The sequence below is a fragment of the Canis lupus genome, chromosome 15 (genome assembly GCF_048164855.1).
Source record: "Canis lupus baileyi chromosome 15, mCanLup2.hap1, whole genome shotgun sequence".
NCBI lineage: Eukaryota > Metazoa > Chordata > Mammalia > Carnivora > Canidae > Canis > Canis lupus.
This window is the reverse complement of record NC_132852.1, coordinates 51,410,999-51,433,705: the sequence shown is the minus strand read 5'-3', so window position 1 is coordinate 51,433,705 and position 22,707 is coordinate 51,410,999. Positions and strand designations below refer to the sequence as shown.

The following is a 22,707-nucleotide window of genomic DNA, read 5'->3' as shown; positions in this document are numbered from 1 at the left end:
GAGTCCCAAGGGGATGGAGAAAGTGTTTGAATTTCCTACAACACCCTTGGACTCTACCCAGACCCTGATTTCTAGGTCCTAACTCTGATATTTAATTTCTCTCTTTGTGGGTTCTTAGATGTTCATATCGTGCAGAACCTCTGAGGTGGATGCCCATCATCACAAAGAACCATGTGACCCAACAGTGGCTTTCCTTTTACTTATAATAAAACTCAATCTGAACCACATTTATTTGGGGAAAAGAAACAACTTTTTGTGGCTGACTTGAGTAGTTAGTGGCACAGCAAATACTGGTGCCTCCTCTCACATTACAGATGATTCAGGAGTGAGAAGTTCTGGGATGGTGGAGGGTGGAGGACACAAGTGCTAACTGTGGCATTTGCAGTGCTAGTCACCTTGAGTGGTGGGCCACTTCTGGCCTTACTTCTTTGGACTTCAGGAGGGCGAGTGTGTGCTGTGATTAAACTGGTTTTAAATTCTCTATCTCTTGTCCTAACATCCCAGGGCTTCCAGCAAAAATTCTCCTTCCACAGTAAAGAGATTGTGGCTATCAGCTGTTCCTGGTGCAAGCAGGCGGTAAGTTTGGGGATGAAATAAAACAAAGTGGGCTCATGTTTTATCAAAGTAGACTTACATCATTACTTGAGTTGCTGTCTATAAGTGGAAGGTTCTAATTTATGTATTATTTCTCTCACCTAGGATCCTTGAAGGAAGAAAGATAGATTAAAACTATAGAACTATAGCTTATATGACCTGGGAGAAACTAGAGAGGTCAATCAACCCCTTCATTTATGTACACTGAAACCTAAGATCAGAGACTGGGAAATCCTCCCCTGGTTCTCACCCTGGGTCTATAGTCGAGGACTTCTCATCCCTAGAACGTATTTCTTCCACCACACTAGATTGTTGATAACTCCTCTATGGTTGGATTTTGCAACATTAGATAATCTCTCTAACACTGGAATCCAGCCATCTTGCTTCTTCTGTTTTTTGATGTGGGTGACTTTTATGGGGTTGCGTTGGGGTCAGGGGCAGTCCTGTACTCTCTTTAGGCTTGGATCTGGTTACAGCTGTGCAAATGCTCATTGAAATGTAACTCTTCTTTATATTTGGGCATATATATTCATTAGGATCCAATGGTAGTTTCCCTGTTTTCCTCTTTTATCTATCCTTTATCCATTGTTTATCTCCTCTGTTCCAACCAGATGGTTCATTTTCTTGTTTGCTTATGCACCTGTTCTTTTTTTTTTTTTTTTAAACAGATGATGCTAACTCATGGGTTGGCAGACCGTGGCCCATAGGCCAAATCTGACATGGCCTGTTCTTATAAATAACATTTTATTGGAACACAGCCATGCCCATCCATTTACATATTGTCTATGGCTACTTTCATGTTACAACAGCAGTGTTGAGTAATTGCAACAGGGACAGTATGGCCCCTTAAAGCTAAACTATTTACTAGCTGGGCCTTTTGTAGAAAAAGCTTGTGGACCTCTGCTCTAATCTCTCAGTTCACCTACTTTGTTGAATGACTGTATGACTGTGGCATAGAGTCCACTCATTGCATAGACAACCTGAAAAGAAAGGACTGCGGTGTTCAAGGTAAGTTAAGGTTTTGCAGGAAGACTTCAGCCCTCTACATACATCAGATTTAACTAGCCAAATGAGCACACAGGGCAGGAGCAGATGCATTTAGTTGAAACACATAAAATTGATATTTTTTGTGGGGCAAAAGCTTTTGAATTTGGGAAATTTTATGACATTTGACCTATATCTCTCTAGCATAATTTCCCTAGTTCCCTACGTATCAAGAGAACCTACTGTCACTAGGTAGGGATGCACTAGTCTGGAAAGTTCAATGCTTACTGTATCCTCATCCTGCCACATTTTCTAGGCATTTGCATCTCCTTTCAATTAATTTTTACACAAATAATCTTTGTGCTTCTGTTCAAGAACATGCTCATAAATGAGCATAAATGACTCATAAGGTCATTCTAGTCCTTGAATGAAACTATGCCATCAAGGCAGTATCTCCACCTGGGGAGAAAGAAACTGATTCAGGTTTCAGGTGTCTCTAACAGCATCTATGCTGTGAGTTTCCCTGATCTGTTGAGACTCCACGTGTGGGATAACATCATTGATAGTTTGAGCTCCTATGGACTACATTGGCTCCACTCCTGTAGCAACCAGGCTGTAGTGAGAGGGTTTCTTCAGCATCCATTGATTTTGGGAACTCAGTCTTACTTTCTGTGAAGCACATGTTCTCTTGTCACTAATTCATAGTCCAATTGAATCATGTTGTAGATGATTTTGCAAGAAGATGAGTTAGTGACAAACAGTTAAATGACAAAAAGTTAAGACAAACCATTTTAAGACAAATTGCATTGGGGATATATTTTAACCCTATTGGTAATCTCTTCAAGAATATCTGATGTCAAAAAAAAAAAAAAAAGAAAGAATATCTGATGTCAAACAAGTGCTGTCTGTAGGCACTTTCTGCAGCAGGGGGAAAAAAAAAAACTGGGTCCAAAAGCTAGGTTTTTTGGTTTAGGCTCTGACTCCACCTTGTAAAAATTATGCATTTTTGGACTTTATCTGGATAGCTCTTTGTCTGGGTTGGAGAGTACTCAGGTATAAATTGAGAGTTGAAAGACTGTCTCAGAGATCTTGACTATTTTTTTAAAAGATTTATTTATTTATGATAGACATAGAGAGAGAGAGGCAGAGATACAGGAGGAGGGAGAAGCAGGCTCCATGCCGGGAGCCCGATGCGGGACTCTATCCCAGGTCTCCAGGATCACGCCCTGGGCCAAAGGCAGGTGCTAAACTGCTGAGCCACCCAGGGATCCCGATCTTGACTATTTTAGAAATGCAATGGGCACGCAGTTAGGGGTTTATTTGAATTGCTAAAAGAAAATCAGTTTTGAAGAAGATATTTAGATAATGTTTCTCCAGTATATCACTGTTTGCAGATCACAAATAACTGGTGGTAGGAGAAATTACTAACTTATTTTGCATTCATACTTAATTAGTAATTTGCTACAGGATCATGTGAAGATAGGCAGAAATGAAGACAAATTCTCTCTCTGACACAATTGGGATGGCCATATTTGCCAGGTTTCCTGAGACAGTCCTGATTTATGTTTGTTGTTCCAACATAATTTTTATCAGTGCTCCCTTTCATTTTTAAAATTGTTCCTGTTAAGATGACACATTATGCTTCCATTAAGTATAATGCAGTAGAAACTGATGTAAAAGTTTTTAAAAATCATGGATTAAATCTTTAAGGCCCCAATTGTTGCATAATGTGGATTTTGTTTCTTAGGAAAAAATTGTTACCACACATCATTATCACTTTACACTCAGAAAATGATGGTGACTCAAGTCCATTGGTGCAGAGTTAAGCCACTAATCCTGAGGTATTGTTATGATCACCAGTCTCCATTTACTTTCTTCCTTTCAAAAACAGGAAGCCTTTTAGACTTATCAAGTGTGGTAGGGTCATTGTATTTTTTAGCAGCCCCAGACAAACCCAGCAGAGGCAATTTCTTTCTTACCTCTTAGATTAAGAACTCTCTAGAAGAGACGTCTTGCTTCTTTCCCGGGCTTCCTAAACTAGAAGGACTACCTGTGCTGGATTTACATCAATGATCAGAAAAAAGAGAGGCCAGTGGGAGGACCTGCCTCTCTGCTTGCCTTCATTGCCTCCTCAGCATTATCCCACATCAAGTCCATAACAAGCGCGAGTCAAGTGCAACATCCAGGGTTGGGATCAATAGAACTCTCCGAGACCTCATTATATAAATATCCTAATAAAAGCTTGTAAAGTTTTAACTGGCCTTGACCTACAAAATTGATTTCTTTATCAATTTGTGAAGGGGAATGAGTTGTAAATCTGGTCTCTAAGTTCCAGGGCTGTTTGGGGAGTGATAAGGAACATGTGTCTTCAGGGTCTGCGAGTTTGGGTGAGTGCACGTGGGTGCATGAACTATTCCTTCTTGCTGCAGCAGGGGCCTTTGCCTAGGATTGTTTATTGGCCTGTTTTTCTCCTCAGTTTCACAATAAGGTGACCTGCTTCATGCTGCATCACATTGAGGAACCCTGCTCCCTGGGGGCTCATGCTGCTGTTATCGTCCCGCCCACCTGGATCATTAAGGTCAAGAAGCCTCAGGTAACTTCTGGGACCCTGGTACTGCTGGGCCAGTGCAGAGAAAAAGGAACTGCTGCTTCTTGCTTTTCTTGCCCTCTTCTTTTGGGTTCCTAAAATCTCTGCTCACTCATCCCCCCAGCCCCACGCTCAGCTTCCCCAGTTCATCCCCTTAGCCCAGCACTTGACTGCAGTTGGGCTCTCTCATGGAACCAGCCTCCCTTTCCTAAAGAAATCAAAGTTCCACAGCAGGAATGTTTCCTTCCCATTCATGTGCTAATGAGACTCTCTTTGGGTGTCCTCCTGAGTTCATTAAATACTAGTGGCGGGTGCAGCTAATTCTGACACAACTCTCTTCTCTTCCAGCCTGGGCATCCCCAGGGAGTGAATGTGAGGGCAAACTGTGCAGGCTTCATTGTTTGGTTGAGATTACCACCACTTCCAACCTGAACGGCAGACTGTGGGTCATGACCTTCCTAAATACACAAGGCCTGCTCAGAGAGCAACACTCTTTTCTTAAGGCAAAGTAGAATTTATCCTCTTAATACCTAATCTCATTCTGTATTCAATTCTTGTTGTACATTCTGTCCTAGAGCGTCTCTGTGATATTCCAGGAAACCTTAGTGGTTTCTCAACAGGGTCACAGTCTTTGATAGCAAAATTTCTACCTTTGTCCTATACATCTTAGCCTGTGAGCTGCAAGTTACAAGATGGCATACTTGTAATGCTATGGGGGAAAGAGGATACTTCTGGGGACACAGCTGCCCATAGGATGTCCTTATTGAATGTAATACCTTTAAAAGATATGGCGGTCCTACTTCATATGGTCTTCAGAATCATCCTGCAGGTTATTCTCACTGACTTTGTTTTATTTTAAAAAGTGGTGGATCAGGGAGACTGTTTTGCTTTGTGTGTTTTTACAAAAAGTTCAGCTTCTGCTGATGAGTAACATATAGTAATAATCTTTCCCAGTTACAATCCAACAAAAGCCCTTGGGAAATCCCTTCTTCCAGAGGCAAGTGCAATATCTATGTATTAAAAAATGGGGAATTTAGACTTTTCATCTAATATTTTAGAGCCAAACGCTAAGAGCTGTTAATAAGTGAGTGGCCCAAGGTGACAGCAAGCGTAATACTGCATTTGAAATTCAAGTACCAATTTCCAACCTACTGTTAATTTAAAATCTCTAACCTTTTTACTTCTTTGATTCTCCAACACCTAAAATTCAGTGATCTGAGTTATATATCAAATACTCAGTTAAATCAACATGCTTACACTGAAAACCTTCATGGCATTGAGAAAGCTCCTAGGCATTGGGATATAATGTATGATCCTTGTTCTGAAGAACTATATGGTTTTCCTAAGGAAAGATAAGGGAGTGTCCTAAAGGAGGTGAGTTCTGTTCTACCCCTATAAAGATGGGTGGGATTTAGATCAATGGAGAAGAGAGGAAATAGCAGGCCCGGGGAATGGCATGAGCAAGGGTGCTGTGGCCAAAATCAGACTCAGGAGGCTATGAGACTAGTTTGTACTACATGGGTGGTGACGTATTTCTGTGATATTGCTTTCAGAGGAATGGGGCAGCAGATTGTTTACTCTTAGTTCTAAGACTGATCAGTGAGTTCGGGAGCTATGCTTCTGTTCCATCTGTCATAAAGTTGTCCATCAGCCTTTCACCATTTTATCCATTAAGGATTATTGCCTAAGTCTATTATGTTAGGGGTTTCCAAGAGGTGTTTTTTCGTTGTTTGTTTTTACAATTTTTACTCTTATTTTCCTGCTGGTAATAAGGGAACTAAAAAAAAAAATAAAGCTAATTCATGAAAAATGCTTGAATATTTATTTATCTTTATTTGTAAATTTTCAGAATAATAAGTTGGCAACTTAGCAATGTTATTAGTTGGCTAAAGGTGGTGGTGGTGGTTTTTGGAGAGTATCATTATGAGTTATCAACTTACCTCGTGATATCTAAAACATGTTTCAATCCATTGGCATCATTTTTTTTTGTATTAATGTCTTTGACCAGTTGGACCCTTCTAGATGGCTCTTGTCTCCATTTTTCATGAGCCATGAGGTTTTTGATGCCTTCCTTAGTTTCAGGAATCCTATCATGTTCCAGGATCATTTTAGGCATTTCCTGCCCATACCTAGAAGCAGCCATTTTTCTAAGGAATCTTGGTTACTTTTAATGGTGGATGGTATTTACAGTTCACAGTCTGTTCAAAGTCCAGATAGTTTTCATCACACACCTTCTTATTGTCCTTCTGTGATTCAGGAAAGTGTAATAATAAGGAAAACTAACATTTATGGAATGCTTTTATATGTATTAGGAAATATTTTAAGGACTTTACATTCAGTATCTCATTTTACCATTAAGTACCCCATGGGTATTCCCATGGGGTATCCTATTCCCACGTTGTAGCTGAGGAGAGTGAGGAATTAAAGTCAAATAAATTACCCAGAGCCATAGAATTATTAAATTGTTTAAGGTGACATTTGAACCCAGGGATTCTGATTTTGGAAACTGTGCTCTTAATGGTATGTCATGCTGCCTCACTGTCTTACTATAGCAAGCCTTGCCGAGGCACATATCTTTAAAAATTTTGTAGTCCCTCCTCGTCTGGGCCCCCAAAAGAAAGAATTTAATCAATAACTTAATTCTATTTGTAAGCCAGTGTACAATGAGCGTGGGGGACAATACAGTGGTGGTTAAGAGCTCTAGCTTATGAGTTCACCGCCTAGATTCATAATCTTGCTCTGCTGCTTAGTAACTTGTATAATCTCAAAGAATTTTTTTATTTTTTATTTTTAATCTCAAAGAATTTAAAGTCTTTGCCTTCTCGTCTGCAAAGGGTAAATAATACTAGTACCTAATTATAGGGTTTTCACGAGGACTAGGGAGCTAAGAAATGAAAATGAAGCACATAGAACAGTACCTAGCTCATTGTAAAACTCAATAAATGTTAGCTCTTGTTATTTTCCTTGTGAGTACAGAATATCAAATGAAGTTCTACATCAAGAAGAAAACCTTGGGGGATCCCTGGGTGGCGCAGCGGTTTGGCGCCTGCCTTTGGCCCAGGGTGCGATCCTGGAGACCCGGGATCGAGTCCCACGTCAGGCTCCTGGTGCATGGAGCCTGCTTCTCCCTCTGCCTGTGTCTCTGCCTCTCTCTCTCTCTCTCTGTGACTATCATAAAATAAAAATAAAAAAAAATCTTTAAAAAAAGAAGAAAACCTTGGGCAGTTGTACAGAGGTCAGGAAGGACAGAAGTTATGGTTTCCTGAGCCATCTGTATCTTAATGAGAGAAGATGAGAAGAGATGGATTCTCATGGGGAAAGAGGCAGAGTAGGGGTCACAGCCTGGTGTCTCGGGTGCTCTCAAATGCACCTTGAGATGCAACTGTAACTATTGTATTTTACACTGTAGTGAGATTGTGTGTTCATAGCATGATTATCCCATGGGAGAGAGTTAAGAACTATTCATTTACTGAATTGAAGAATTGAAGAAGACCGAGTAAGCATCCACAATCAGAAAGTGGAAGGAGGAAGAGAATCCTGCAGAACAGGGAGAGACCTTATAGCACAGTTTCATTATTAAAAATAGAAAGAAAATAGGGTAGTCATCAAGGTTAAATTCTGTAGGCATTAAAAAATAACAAGGATTGAAAAAAGTCTTTGTGTTTGGCTATAGATCATTGATGACCATCAAAGCTATAGTTTTTTGTTTTTTGTTTTTTTAAGATTTTAATTATTTAATCATGATTGCTAACACACAGAGAGAGAGAGAGAGAGAGGCAGAGGCATAGGCTGAGAGAAGCAGGCTTTATGCAGGGAGCCCGACGTGGGACTCCAGGATCACGCCCTGGGCTGAAGGTGTTGCTAAACCCCTGAGCCACCAGGGCTGCCCTAAAGCTATAGTTTTTGGAGTGTGGGTGACAAGCTGTTAGTGATGGTGTTGGAAGCAGTGAGATTAGAGAGTTCATTGGAGACATTGAGAAATGCTAAAAAAAGAATTTGGAAATTAGAGAAGAACAGACAAAATGTTTTTCCTACTTGTAGAATTTATGTATATTTTTTCTGTATATTTTTGTATTCGAGGATACTGCTTAAAAACAAGAAGATATTCTTAACTGAGTGAGGTAGATGTTTAACTCCATTCACAGATGCCATTATAGGGAGTGGGATGTCCACAGATGAAACAGATGTTCACCTGATGTCCACAAAGAGTATCCTCCCTAGGTGAGAAAACTGATACAACAAACTAAACCATTGGGCAGAGAGTTTGTGGATTCTGGAAAAGGAATTCAGCCACCTGTAAATTCTTAATAAAAAGAATGGTCTCGGGGTACATGGGTGGCTCAGCGGTTGAGCGTCTGCCTTTGGCTCAGGTCATGATCCCAGGACCCTGGGATCAAGTCTTGCATTGGGTTCCCCATGGCGAGCCTGCTTCTCCCTCTGCCTACATCTCTGCCTCTCTCTCTGTGTGTCTCTTATGAATAAGTAAATAAAATCTTTAAAAAAAAAGAGTGATCTTCAGGTATCTGGAAGGTTTGCCTCTGTCATCAGTGTGCATCTTGTAGGACAGATACACACAGGGTGGTGAGAGAGAGGATGCCCCACAGGTTGGTTAAACCAGCCATGGTCTATGGGAAGCCACCCCCCCTCCCCATGGGAGGTGATAAAGATGGCTGAGATGTAGGAATGAGGTAGAAGCGTGAAGTAGAAAGGATTGATTTTGGTCGCAGAGATGGTTGGAGGCCAAACAGAAAGTCCTGTTGGTACTCAGTCTTGAAGGATGTGAGGGGCCACACTGGGAAGAGGGCTGAAGAAGGACAACATGAGTTTAGAGAAGATACTGAGAATAGCAGTTAAGGTGGATCACTAGATAAAGTCAGCTTTACTTTTGATGCTTATGTCTAAGAAAATGACCCAAGAGAGGAAGAAAGCCATTTGTGTGTATAACAGCCAGGAAAAGCAGGTTGTAATGAAGTGGAATCAAACTATATATTTTACATATCTATTAAAGGATGGCTGGTTCTGAGTAGATCATCACTCTGTGACCAGCTGTGTGAAGCTTGGATGGTATGGAGAATGGGGCTGGTTTGGATGGTCTGCTGGGTTTCATCACCAAATCATTTGGAGAGAGCTAGAAAACAAAAGATGATGGAATTTAGAAGACAGTCAAGAATTAAAAGCAACCCAAATTTTAAGAATCAAGCACAAATCTGTTCATATATTTAAAGGCAAAGTTATATTTAATATTACAGATGTCACAGTTTCTCCTCTGGACTGAAAATGTTAGAGGATAATACTTTGGATAAACAAGTTAAAGATGTTAAAATATGAGCACTTGGAGCTGTTGGAGAAAGACCCATGATATGTGAATTTTTGTGGGGTTAAATTATAGGAGACTAGAGGTGTGTGTTTTTAATAAATGATGTCATTCTGCACATAATACTTTAAAACTTGGCTTTCCTAGTTTAAAAAAATCTTGGAGAAAAATTTGTATTAATACATGTAAATTTAACTCCTTTGAAAACTGCTACATATATTCTATACTATAAATATATTACAGTTTATTTAGCCAACTCCCTATTGGTGGAGATTTATAGTCTTTTTTTTTTTTTTTTTTTTTTAGTCAAATCACTAGTTGGATTTATTACAAAAGTTGAAGTTGCAAAATTACATGTTAAAGTTGGTGTTAACTTTTTCATCTTCTAACTTCAAAATTTGGAATTGATATTCATACCAACCTTGAAAAAAATAGTTATCACGATAAAAACTAAGCAGTTAGCAATCACAATATAGTAATATCTTGTTAAAAAGGTCACATGATGCATGACTTTTGGAATCCCAATAAAAACAAATGGAAAAAATCAACCAGCAGGAAACAAGATCAACCAGCAGGAAACAAGCATTTGAGGAAGAAAAAGTCCATTTTGCATGGAAAACTTCCTGCTCATGTGTGTGTGTGTATATATATATATATATATATATATATATATATATATATATATATAGTTTCAAATGGTCTCCTTATAAAAAATTCTGCAGTCAACTCCTTAGCCCATATGGGTTTCTCCATGTCAATCTCTTATTCGTTATGATCAGATAATGTGAAAATGCTGGAGACCCAGAACATGTAATAGCTATGATCAGCCATCTCTTTCAGAATTGCTCAAGCCATTTCCTTTGTTCAATTCTAAAGATTAGGCAATACTTGCTGCAATTTAACCAAATATCCCTGAGAAATAGCAAAGACTCTGTCCTTATCATTTGGAATTAGTTTTCTTTATTTCTCTGCTTGCCTATGGAACAACTTTTGTCATGGTGGTGCAGCTGGAGTGGGGCAGCAGGAGAATACCGTCTAATAGATGAAGTCCATGCCTCTCCTACTATCCATCAGAGTTTTGTCCCATATAGATGGGGGAAGGCTTCATTTGGCATGATGAAGTATGAGATATCTTCTCCTTAGAGCTGTTGTTATAACCTGTCCTTTGTGATCCCATAATCTGGGAAAACCCCTGAAGGGTATTAAGAGGTAATTAAGTTTTATTTACAGTTGAGTGATTTACCTGTAGGCTTTTTTTCTTTTTCTTTTTTTTTTTTATTTTTAACAGCCCAGGAAGGGGTCCTGACTATGAGAGAGGCTTTTGTTGATAGGATTATTTCTGTAGTAAAGTAATACTGCCCCAATACCTGGCATAGAAAAAAATAAAGTAAAACAAAAGGCCTTTATCTATTCTTAGAACTTGAACAAAAGAGTAGACACTGAATGTACGGGGGCAAATGCTGTTAGAGTCAGAAAAATGCAAAAATCCATATGAGGGTATAACATTTCACTGGATGGTGTTCAACTTGCCAAGTAAATCCTTTGTATCACTGAATTAGCTGCCCTTGATAACAGAGATGCTTTGTTTAAGAACACAGGACAAGTATCGATGGTTTCTTGGATAATGCAACCAACAATTCTACAAAATAACTTCTTGGAATAATTTTTATGTTCTTGAAAAGCATGCTATTTTAATTCTCACAACTGACCCAGGCAGGGTGAGCAATATCTCAGATTAGCAAGACTAGCTAACTTGTCTTGTCATGGCTGAAACACAACCCAAATCTGCTTTCACATCCATCTGTTCCTCACTGGATGATGATACCTTCTAAAAGAAGTTCTGTGTTGAGACCGAGATACATATTTACACATGAACAGAAGGAAGCCTTGGGGATTTTGAGGTGTGCTGTGAAATCCCATACTGCTTATCTTTTGCTATTTGACTATCCATAGGGCTGTAAGCTTCCTCAGAGTTCACATAGAAGCGTCCAGGTACTGTAAGTCAATCGCTGTGCTTCATCTGGGCTCCCTTGTTCTGTGAGATGAAGACCTCACGTGCATTTGGCTCCATGAGGCTCAGAAACATTCATATTTGCTATATCTGTGTGAGAAAGGCCATTGTTGTATGTTCCCTATTAGAGTTGAGTTCTTTGCCTGCTCTGTTTTCAGACATGAAGCCTTCTTTTGATGTGTTTTCTAACTGTTTCCCAAACATGCTTGATCTGCAGAATCCCTTGAAGAACTGTGATTTCTGTGATCAGGCAAGTTTAGGGAGTGATCTTAGTCTGATCCATTAGACTTTTCTCATAGTGCTTATTTATTGAGTCCTGCCAAGAACCAAGTCCTATAGCGTGTTCCTGAAAGCATGTGGCTCCCTGCATTGCTCTTGGCAATAAATGAACTAAAACAACAAAGAAGTTAGGAGACAAGAATTCATTTCTGAAAGATCCTTTCCAAAATCAGGAAAGATCAGTAAGTGTTGTGAATTATAATATTGATTCATTTCAACAATGATTTGAGTGCATACTATGTGCCAGGCATTTGTGCTCAATGCCGGGGATATACAGCTGTGAACGAGGCAACTAACATTTATGGAAGTGCTTATCATGGGACGATACCAAGCTAACTGCTTCACATACCTTTTCCCGTTTTAACTTCACAACTGTCCTGGGAGGTAGGTATTATCACCTTCGTTTTAAAATTAAGGAATCATTATTTCAAAAGCTTGACTGACGTGGCCAAGGTCATAGATCTCGTAACTGGAAGACCCAGAATTACCACCCGTTGTGTCAGATTCCTCAGCTCATGCTCTTTATCCCATTGAAATTATGCTTTAGTCCAGTATGTATGTCCCCTCACTTTTCCCTTTTACTTCAGAGGTTCCCAACTCTGGCTACACACTACAGTTGCCTGGGGAACTTTTCAAAAGTATCTTTGCCTGGGCCTTACTCCAAACAAAGAATATTTGGGGAGTCCACATCAGCATTTTTAAAAGAACTCTGGGTGAGGCCAATGTGCAGTGATTGGTTGAGAACCATTCGATATCATTAATTGCCCTCCTAATAGTTTCTAGCATTCTTCTTGGGACTGATTCATTGTTTCCAGTTTCCAGGTAGTTCTTCCCTTTTAAACAAAGTAGTTAACACGTAGGAAATACTTTAGTAATGCAAACGTTTCCTCAAAGTGGAACATGGTAGTAGATCAACTTAAAGAGGAATTCAGAAACTTGGAGTTCTTTATGTAGGACGAGTGTAGTCTACAGTGAGTGGTAAGAAATAACCTGGGGCCTAGAGCACCCATGAACTTCTGGATCTCTCTTTTCTGGTGAGACTCAGAACCTGAAAACTCTTTCAATCTGATGGAGGAAGAAAACTTCCTTCATCCTTGATGAGTACCAGCTACAGAGCAACATATTTTTTTATGGTCCAAATGAAAGTAAAAAAAAAAAAAAAAGTAGTTTCAATCTTGCTAATTTGAATGTGTTAATATCTGTACTCTAGACTAAGGTTTATTTTGAATGCGGTAAGAAAAAAATACCCAGGAACCTAAGAATAGATATCTAAGTTTCTTGAAGCTGTTTGAAAATCTTTATCTGCTTGGGCAATGCATGTGTATATATGCTTATATAAACTTTTAAGTTAAGAATTCTGTGTTTCAGGCATTCAACAGTTTGCTAACCATCTATGGTATGATAGTAACATCTTGCCTTTGTGAAGATGGCAATGTAATTAATTATTGACTCTCCACTAATTAAACCAGTGAGTTGTGACTGTCCCTTAAGAGAGGTTCTTCTCAAAGCATCTGTATCATATATTAAGAGTAAATGGTTAGTTGAAGTAATCACAAGGTTGGGGCCCATAACATTCCTAGAAAGAGAAAAATGGGGAAACTAAACTTGGGGTCACTGTATTCCACAAGTTGGAGGCACTTCTATGAGAAGAATAAATCAAGGCTACCAGGGGAGGGAAGACTTTTTAAACCAATAGGTCTTTAGAGAAAGAGAGCAATGATTGCCACTCTACTAATATTAAAAGTAACTTCAGGTGAGCCTTATCTCTGCATTTTAAAACTTTGCCATCAGGGCTGATAGGATAGTTGGATCATAATGTTCCACTAGGGTTGAGCCATTTTATGACTATTACTAGAAAGGTCATTACCAAAAAAAAGGTAAACAGAGAAAAAAAAGAAAAAAGAAAAACATGAAAAATGGCCTCCTTTTTTACATTTCCACATAGGTGATCTCCATACCAGGAGGTGAACTTGAACTTGGTTGGGCGGGAGACGGACCTGGTTGGGCGGGAGACTGGAGCCCCTCAGAGAATTTGGGATTCTTCCATTTTTACTGGGAGGGTTGGCAGGTATAACATGTGTTGTTATGTGAGTCCATGAGAGCCTCCAGGGTTCTAACTCCCTGCCTCTCCGTGTGGTGGGGAGTCAGTCGCTCACTCTGAAGCACTCGACTGGTTTCTGTCTGTGGCTTACCCATGAACAGTGGCTTGGAAGTGTCAAAGCATGAGAAGCATGCAGTGGAACAGCATGTGCTGCCTTCATCTCCTACATGGTTCTGCATGGGAGGTTCGTGGGCTGTCTGCCTTAGAGCTCAGGTGTTTCTTTCTTTCCCCACAGAACTCATTGAAGGCTTCAAATCGGAAGAAGAAGAGAACAAGCTTTAAAAGAAAAGCCAGTAAAAGAGGAACTGAAGTAAGTGTTTCAGGACAATGTCCCAATAAACTATATTCTCCTTACTGTAACCACCTCTGTCCATTGTGATCTGGCCCAAGCTTCTTTTTCTGATAAATTTTCTACTCCACTTCCATCCTTCACTATACTTTTATGAACCACACTGGAATTCTTTTCTATTTCCAAAAAAATGTGTGTATGTGTAACCTTCTGCTACTTCAGAATCAGAGCATTTGTACTTGTCCGTGAAGTACTGTCCCAAAAACGATGAAGAACTAACATTTCTAGAATGCTCAAGAGCATACAGAATAACACCAAAAGCATGGCTCATTCTCTAGGGCAAATTATAGCTTGAGATCCTTTCTTCTAAGTTTTATATGGACTATCTTGTTAAGAGTAAGCCATGTGACATAAGATGGAACTTTTTTACTTGGAGACATCAAGGGTTAGTGGTGGTAGTGGGGTGCTGGTAGCTGCTTCCATTGCTTTTGGGCTACCTGTCCAAGTCATGGATGGATGTCTCAATAGTGTTGCTTTCTTCCTTTAGCAGGAAAACAAAGGTCGTCCTTTTGTGATAAAACCTATCTCTTCTCCTCTCATGAAACCCTTGCTTGTGTTTGTGAACCCCAAGAGTGGAGGCAACCAGGTGAGTCATTTTTCATGATTTTAACTTGGAATCTCAATGCTTTCTTGAAAACAGTTCCCAGCACCAACTACCTAGGACTCCAAGTGTTGGAAGAAAACCAATTTCCCAGGGACAGGGTTATTGTTATAGGGCATAGCCTTATACATTGCAGGGTTATGCAAAATCTAGAGGTCCTATGTTTATCTCTCAGCTTCCAAGTAAGATTATACCAGAGGCCTCTCTAAAAACCTGTTGACATTTTCCTTACAAAATTTAAAAAAAGTCATTCCAAAATCTCTTAATTAATATGTTTCAGGGTTTCTCAACTCTTACTGTTAGGAAGCTCTTTATGGACTTTGTTGCTTCCCCTTTTAAGTTAGACTTCTGTCCCTATCGAGAGGAAAGCGAGAACAATGGCTCATCATTGCCAATGATCATTAACAACAAACACCACCAAAGCTATCAAAAATATCACCTTCTAAAGGTTTCACTTGGTCCTTGCCCAAATCGTGTAGCATAATTAATCACTACCTCATTTGAGGAGGAAGAAATGCCTAAGAAGTATAATTCATTAATTAAGTATAATGACCTACCCGAAGTGACACAACTCTCTAAGGACAGACTTTGTTCTAGAATCTAGGTCTTTGTCTCCTCATATGCTTCTCTTTCTACTCTGAGGCTCCTTACCAGTACTCTTATTTGGCTTTGATTTTCTCTATCTTCATGTGAGAATGGATGATAAGATATTTTATCTGTCCTCTAAGTGCACATTTTACATTTAGAGGTGAGATTCCTTGAAGTTCACACTTAACAACTAATGATCTGAAACTGCATACTTAACCCCATATAGGGAGGGGAGCCATATAATTAGGAATGATATTCTTACTACTAAGGATACTGGGCATTTTCCAGAATGGACTAATTATAATAAAGCTTCTCCTAAGAGAGCTTGTGATTTATTATTTTTATTTTATTTTATTTTATTTTTAAAGATTTTATTTATTTATTCATGAGAGATACAGAGAGAGAGGCAGAGACACAGGCAGAGGGAGAAGCAGACTCCATGTAGGGAGCCCGATGTGGGACTTGATCCCAGGTCTCCAGGATCACACCCTGGGCTGAAGGCAGCGCTAAACTGCTGAGCCACCTGGGCTGCCCCCAAGAGCTTATGATTTAAAGAAAATATTATTTCTCCATTTCTTTATTTCCTTTAAAATTCTTGATAACTTGCTGTGTTAAAAATCTTTAACATGGTAGAAAACAGGGAAAAGAAATGTGTTGTTAGCAGATAATCTATTTTCAGCATCCTGCTTTTTTAAAAAGCCAGTGAGTGATGATTTTCATATTGTAATGATGATGATCTTAAGGTTTTTACTGGTGGAGCTTTTCAGGAGTGAGGTTCAGTGTGCCCTGAAACATACTCACTTTCTAGGTCTAGCCTCCATATAGGCCTAAGAGGGTCAGGAGTATGTTTGGGGACCACGGAACAGAGCAAAGATAATGCAATGGAGTCCATGATTTTGACCACTTGAATATCATATGCTAATTCCCAATATATTTTATTATGAAAGTCATTCTAGAGGATGCACTCATCAAATCATAAGCCTTTTTCCTAGGGCATTTAGAAACTTGTAGGTTTTAGGAGCAGATAGTCTAGTAAAGATAGAGCCCATTTTTGTTGGAATCTCTGTAAATTAGTAATGCCAGGGTCTGCAGAGATGATCTGATGTTATTTCCTATTTCACTAAATAGAAAACAAGAAAGTTTAAGTAAATTTTCTAAGGACATTTTGATAATGATACCCAAGGGGCAAATGTGAAAAATAATTCAAGCAACATTAACTATATGTGAGTTTTAAAATGAGTGGTTCAGACTGTGCGTGCTCTGAAATTTCAGAGGCAAGTAGTGCCTTGGGGGTGGTACAAAAGTGGTGTCATGGCAGTGGGTAAATTGAAGATGGACACTACTTAGAGTTATGCAGAGAAAGAAGGCTGGAACAGCACCACTTTTCTTCTCCTGTTCATCCTTTAAGGATTGGAACCATTTCTCAAAATTAATCACCCTGTCCAGGGCCATAGTCCCATAGCCCTTGGTACAAATCTGTATTTTGTGAATTGCAACATAAGTACTCTGTGTGTGTCCTGCTAAGATACAGACTCCATTATGCCTGGGGTTGCACCTTTCAACCTGTGGTTTCTAGTATGTGGGATATGGAAATGAACAAAGAATTGTATAATAGGCAATTGGGATTTTACAGAAGATTATCTGGACGGTGGCTTTGTTACTGCTGAGAATTCAGGAAAGGAAAGAATTATTTTGGAAAAGAAGTTGAGGTGTGTTCAAGGAACTGTAAGTGACCGTGAGATATTCAAATAAGAAATGCCCAGTTATTAGAGACAGAGGACTTAAATGATTGGCTCTCATTTTATGCATTTTGGTTTACAAGATTACTTCTAGACTAGGATTCTCAGAAGTATGACTAACCAAATCAAGATGAATATTGTATAACTCTACATTTCTATATACTTTCTTTATAAAACAGAATACTAAGCCTAATAAATGAAGGGCATTGCTTCTAAGCACAGTGTGAAATGTTGAGAGTGCTTTATTTTTTTTAATATTTTATTTATTTATCCATGAGAGACAAGGAGAGAGAGAGAGGCAGAGACCCAGGCGGAGAGAGAAGCAGGCTCCATGGAGGGAGTCCAATGTGGGACTTGATCCCAGGTCTCCAGGATCACGCCCTGGGGTGAAGGTGGCGCTAAACCACTGAACCACCTGGGCTGCCCCAGAGAGCTTTAAAGACATCCGAATACCTATGTATGCTTGCAATCATTCCATCTGATCTCCATCTTCAATCTTGGGAAGGCACAGCATGATTCCCAGGGAAGGGTCGTGGTCATAGATAATCTAATTCCTCTGTTAGGGTCCACCTTTTCCTGTGCTGTGGTTGTCCTATGTCTTTAACATTGCAAATAAGGTTGGATTCTGTGTGATGGGGGAGTCAGAAGGTGAATTGGCTCCCTTGAATCTTGTTTCTTCATTTCTTGTTTTCTTATGAAGAAACTTCATAACTTCAACCTTTTTTAAGACTAAAAGTTCAAAGGAGAACTAAGGATGGCAGTAAAAACTGGGCAAATGAACCCCCCAGGAAGGTGGCTTTGAGAATCTGCTTTTCTTTTCTTTTTTCTTTCTTTTTTTTCTTTTCTTTTCTTTTCTTTTCTTTTCTTTTCTTTTCTTTTCTTTTCTTTTCTTTTCTTTTCTTTCTTTTCTTTTCTTTTCTTTTCTTTTCTTTCTTTTCTTTTCTTTTCTTTTCTTTTCTTCTTTTCTTTCTTTTCTTTTCTTTTCTTTTTTTCTTTTCTTTTCTTCCTCTCCTCTCCTCTCCTCTCCTCTCCTCTCCTCTCCTCTCCTCTCCTCTCCTCTCCTCTCCTCTCCTCTCCTCTCCTCTCCTCTCCTCTCCTCTCCTCTTCCTTTTCTTTTTTTAAAATATTTTATTTATTCATGAGAGACAGAGAGAGAGAGAGATGCAGAGACACAGGCAGAGAGAGAAGCAGGCTCCATGCAGGGAGTCCAATGTGGGACTCCTATCCCGATCTCGGGTCTCCAGTATCAGGCCCTGGGCTGAAGGCAGCACTAAACTGCTGAGCCACAAGCCCGAGAGAATCTGCTTTTTTAACAAGCTCCCAGCTGACTGTTGTTGCAACTCCGAGACCACACTCTGACTGATTAGCTAGGGCTTCCTAGAAATACGTCACCGCTGTTGTTGTTCAGTCCTGGTTTTTGCCTTTTAATGACTGATTTATTTTGCTTATCTCTGTAGATACAGAGCACTCCCTCTGAAGCCTAGGCTTCAAACCTTTATTTAGACTTGCCTGGGCTTCTCTTAAGTAAATAACTAGACTATATCGCCATCTTCTGGCAAGAAAAATACCTTTTTTTTTTTTTCCAAGCACTCGTGTGTGCAGAAATTTTCCAACACTTTGCAGATATATATTGAGATGAACACATTTGGGACTGATGCTATGCATTTTTTTAAACAATAATTTGTTTTAAGCAGTTGTTTCACAATAATTGTCTCTGTTTTTTCTATCACTTAAGGTGGAGGTGATAGTGGGTATCTTGAAAGTTTTAGAGGTTGGCAGCTCTGTTGTTGTTGGGATCTGGGAACTGGAATCATGGACCACAAGGTCAACTTCAAGTGTGTCCTCCTGTGGAGAAGACGTAAGATCTGGGAGATAAAGTTTGCACCAGCACAGTCCCCTCTTCTGTGTTTGAAAACCTGAGGACTGGAGAGATAGGCACCCTCCTTTATATTTAATCTCCGCTCTAACTTCAGAACTTAGTATTTGTATTGGACATCCCTGACTCCTTAGCATCTTTCTCTCTGAGTCTTATAGACACTTCTGATATCTCTTGATGTTTTTCCTGCTTTCACATGATCTCTCCTGGAGGCTCCCTCTCAGGACTACATTTTTAGTGTCTTAGATTATATGTTTGGGGTTAAGCAGCTGCTCTGACCACTAGAGTGATTCTACCTTGAGGTCCTGACAGTTGGGGGGTCCCAGGCTCTGGATCCTCACACTATTCATTGTGAAATCCCATTGTTGAGGGGTGGCATGTGTTAGATTAGATTTCTAGGGATCTTATCAGTAGATGATAAGAGGAAGGCAGTGTCCAATTTGTGGGTAGGCTCATGCTGAGTCCACCACCATCACACATCTATGCACCATCACACCAGGGCTGCCCCTCCTAAGTCAGGGACAAGTCAACCAAGGTGGAAAAAGGAGACAAAAGTCAATAATCTCAAATGTCTGAGGCCCCAAACTTCCTAAATAGTTGACCGAACAGCCACAATTATTTTCTGTGATGTTCAACCTGGTGATAAATCAAGAATCATGACGTTTGGATAAAATTTTAGGCCCCTGATGCTTAGAATGGGCTAGGAGGAGGGCAGAAGGATATCAGTAGATGATCACACGTGTCAAAAAATCTAAGCTCAAGATCTTGTCAAACCAGCCTCAAGAGATGGAATTAAAACAACTGAATGATAAGTCTGTGGAAAGTCCCTTTTCCCAGTTATAATACTGGTGGAAGTGTGGGGGTACCTGTTTTACTCCACTGAGACTGCTCTAACTGAACACCACAGACTAGGTGGTTTAGTAACAAGAATTTATTTCTTATAGTTCTGGGGGCTGGGGAGGCCACAATCAGGGCAACGCAGATATGGTAGCCGGTCAGGTTCTATTTCCTGGTTCTCACAGGGCTGACCTCTCACTGTGTCCTCTTGATGTGTCTTCACATGGAAGAAATGATGAGGGAGCTCTTTGGGTTCCCTTTTATAAGGGCACTAATCTACTCACGAGGGCTCTATTTCCCCAACGTCCCATCTCCTTTGACGGGTCAAGGGCCTGCCCAACTGTCTAGCTTCTTAGTTGATAGCCAGACTAATACATCAAAATGTCAGTCTGGCTCCCCTGATTAAGACATCTCAATTACTTTTATTTCCTATAAAATGGAAGCCAAACCCTTTAGTACCTCTGCAACTCGGGTAGCTTCATCTCCCCCGCTTCTGCCTCATGGTTCAGAAACTGAACAGAATGTCAGAATGTCCTCCTCCCATGTCTTGCTGTTTTGCATGTGTTGTGCCTTCACCTTTCTCTTCTCCACGTGTAAAGAAATGGCTGACTTCACTCATCTTTCAAGAAACAGTTCAGATATCATATATAGGGTGCCTTCATCTAATCCCAAAATTTGGGCTTAGAGTGTCCCCTCTGGCCACTCCTACTTCTCATTATGTATCTCCACTATCACACTGACCATCTTTAGCAGGCTAATTTATTTTTCATTTGGCTCTTTCTGAGTTTCCTGAGTGTACACATGTACACAGAGTAGGAGCCTGGTATGTGTTTTTTAAGTTTTTTTTTTTAAATTTTTTTATTTATTTATGAAAGTCACAGAGAGAGAGAGAGAGAGAGAGAGAGAGAGAGAGAGAGGCAGAGACACAGGCAGAGGGAGAAGCAGGCTCCATGCACCGGGAGCCCGACGTGGGATTCGATCCCGGGTCTCCAGGATCGCGCCCTGGGCCAAAGGCAGGCGCCAAACCGCTGCGCCACCCAGGGATCCCCTGTGTTTTTTAAGTTAATTAGGTATTCCTTTGGGGTTGTTTGAAGCCAGTTTAAAGTAATTATTTCTTCATCCCTTCCTTTCACTAGCTTTTCTTTTCTTCAGGACTTTCACATCAGCTTTTGCCATGACCTAGATAATACCTCTGTTACATAAACCAAGGCTTGCTTCATAACCTACCAAAATGTTTCAGGCTATACAAGAGTTATAAGCCTTCAGTGAAGAGAGATGAGCCATTTGAGCTGATTCATTCTTAATTGACTTGACTCTCCATACCTCCAAGTCATTATCATATTTTCTTTCATGAATAATGCATAAAACTTCCTCTAGAGAGCAGGATCTTCCTGTTTTGTCCATCTCTCTCTCTTCCCGCCCAAAACAATGTCTGGAACCTAGTAGGTGAGTAGATGAATCTCCTTTATTTCCCTCTAGAACAATTTACCGGTTTTCTGGGAAGTTGTTTTCTCCTGTCCCAGCCTATTTCCCAAAATCTGGAGCCAGAAAGAACCTATTCATCACTCCACAGGAATACCCAATCTCACAATATCTTAACAGGTTCTTTAGTCAATGTGTATGAGAACCCTCCCAAGAGTGTGCTAGAATTGACCTGCAAGCTTTTTGTTTTTGTTTTTGTTTTTTTTTTTTTTACTTAGAGAAAAGTATAACACTCTTGCAGAGAAGTTGCAGCTTTTTTTTTTTTTTTTTAAGACTAAAGGAAAATAAGCAAACCAAAAGCCCTGAGTAACCTATATTTGAGGCCCAAGGCTAAAAGTTATAGCTCATGGCCTTGCTCTTCCTTTCCTGCTCACCTGCCATATGACCTTAAAATGAAAGCAAATGAAGATTCTCTGTTCTATGCTCTCAGCCATTGTGTCTTTCTTTCCCCCTAAGTCTTGATGAACCCTAAGGCAGTTTTATGTCTTTTGTCTTCATAGTCCTGTGGATTAACATAGTGGCTCTTTACTGACCACAGAGGGAGTGAAAGCAAGGAGGAAAGGCAGGTGTATGAAAGGAGGCAGGGAGGGAGAAAGAGCAGGAAGAAACAAACTGGCACAATAACCTCCAAAAAAACACAAACAAACAAAAAAAAAACTTATAGCTTTTGCATTTGGCCTGTAGCTTGTGCACAACTATGAGCATGTTTGGGATGCATTAGTGAATGGCAGTTGTGTTAATGTCCAAGTAGGTTTAATCCAGTCGGTGAGAAAGAAATTACTCTTTTCCTGGTGAAATTTCTCAAGCCATTCAGTTCTATTGAATAAATTACCTAAGCCCTAAAGTAGTTCATCCTAGAGGTCACAGCAGAGGTAATATAATTGACTTCAATGTGTCAGACCTTTTTTTCTTTCTCCACCCACCATGCTGGATTTAAAACAGTGCAGTGTTTTTCAGGCCCCTACACTTTGATAACACACATACTTTAGAAATACTACTTTTAAAAGAAATAATTCTATCATCCCTGAATAAAAAGTCTGACAGGGTTGACATGTCTGGCCATGCACATTACACCTGCACAGCTCTGAGGCCATCCTTCCAATGGGTTGTGGTGTCAGCAGAGCCTCCTGGAGATGTGCCTGCCTTAACTCCCCTTCCTCGAAGGGATAAATGTAGATAATTAGAATGTCCCAGGAATCACAAACTTAAAATGAGCAAAAACAAAATTTTGTGGTCACTCAAACCTTTTGGAGAAATTTCAATTTAACAAAAAACAACTCTAAGGACCCCTCGGTGGCTCAGTGGTTAAGCCTCTGCCTTCAGCTCAGGTTATAATCCTGGGATGGAGTCCAGCATTGGGCTCCC

The 22,707-nt window shown here is 39.9% G+C and overlaps 1 protein-coding gene across 1 annotated transcript in view; it reads left to right on the top strand.

Annotated features, from left to right (window-relative positions):
• DGKI (diacylglycerol kinase iota) overlaps positions 1 to 22,707 on the top strand; it is a 341,172-nt gene that overhangs the window by 115,904 nt on the left and 202,561 nt on the right. Inside the window, exons 7-11 of the mRNA XM_072777355.1 lie at positions 505 to 576; positions 4,055 to 4,171; positions 13,715 to 13,837; positions 14,106 to 14,180; positions 14,707 to 14,805. Coding sequence (XP_072633456.1) covers positions 505 to 576; positions 4,055 to 4,171; positions 13,715 to 13,837; positions 14,106 to 14,180; positions 14,707 to 14,805 — 486 coding nt within the window. The remainder of the gene's footprint in view (positions 1 to 504; positions 577 to 4,054; positions 4,172 to 13,714; positions 13,838 to 14,105; positions 14,181 to 14,706; positions 14,806 to 22,707) is intronic.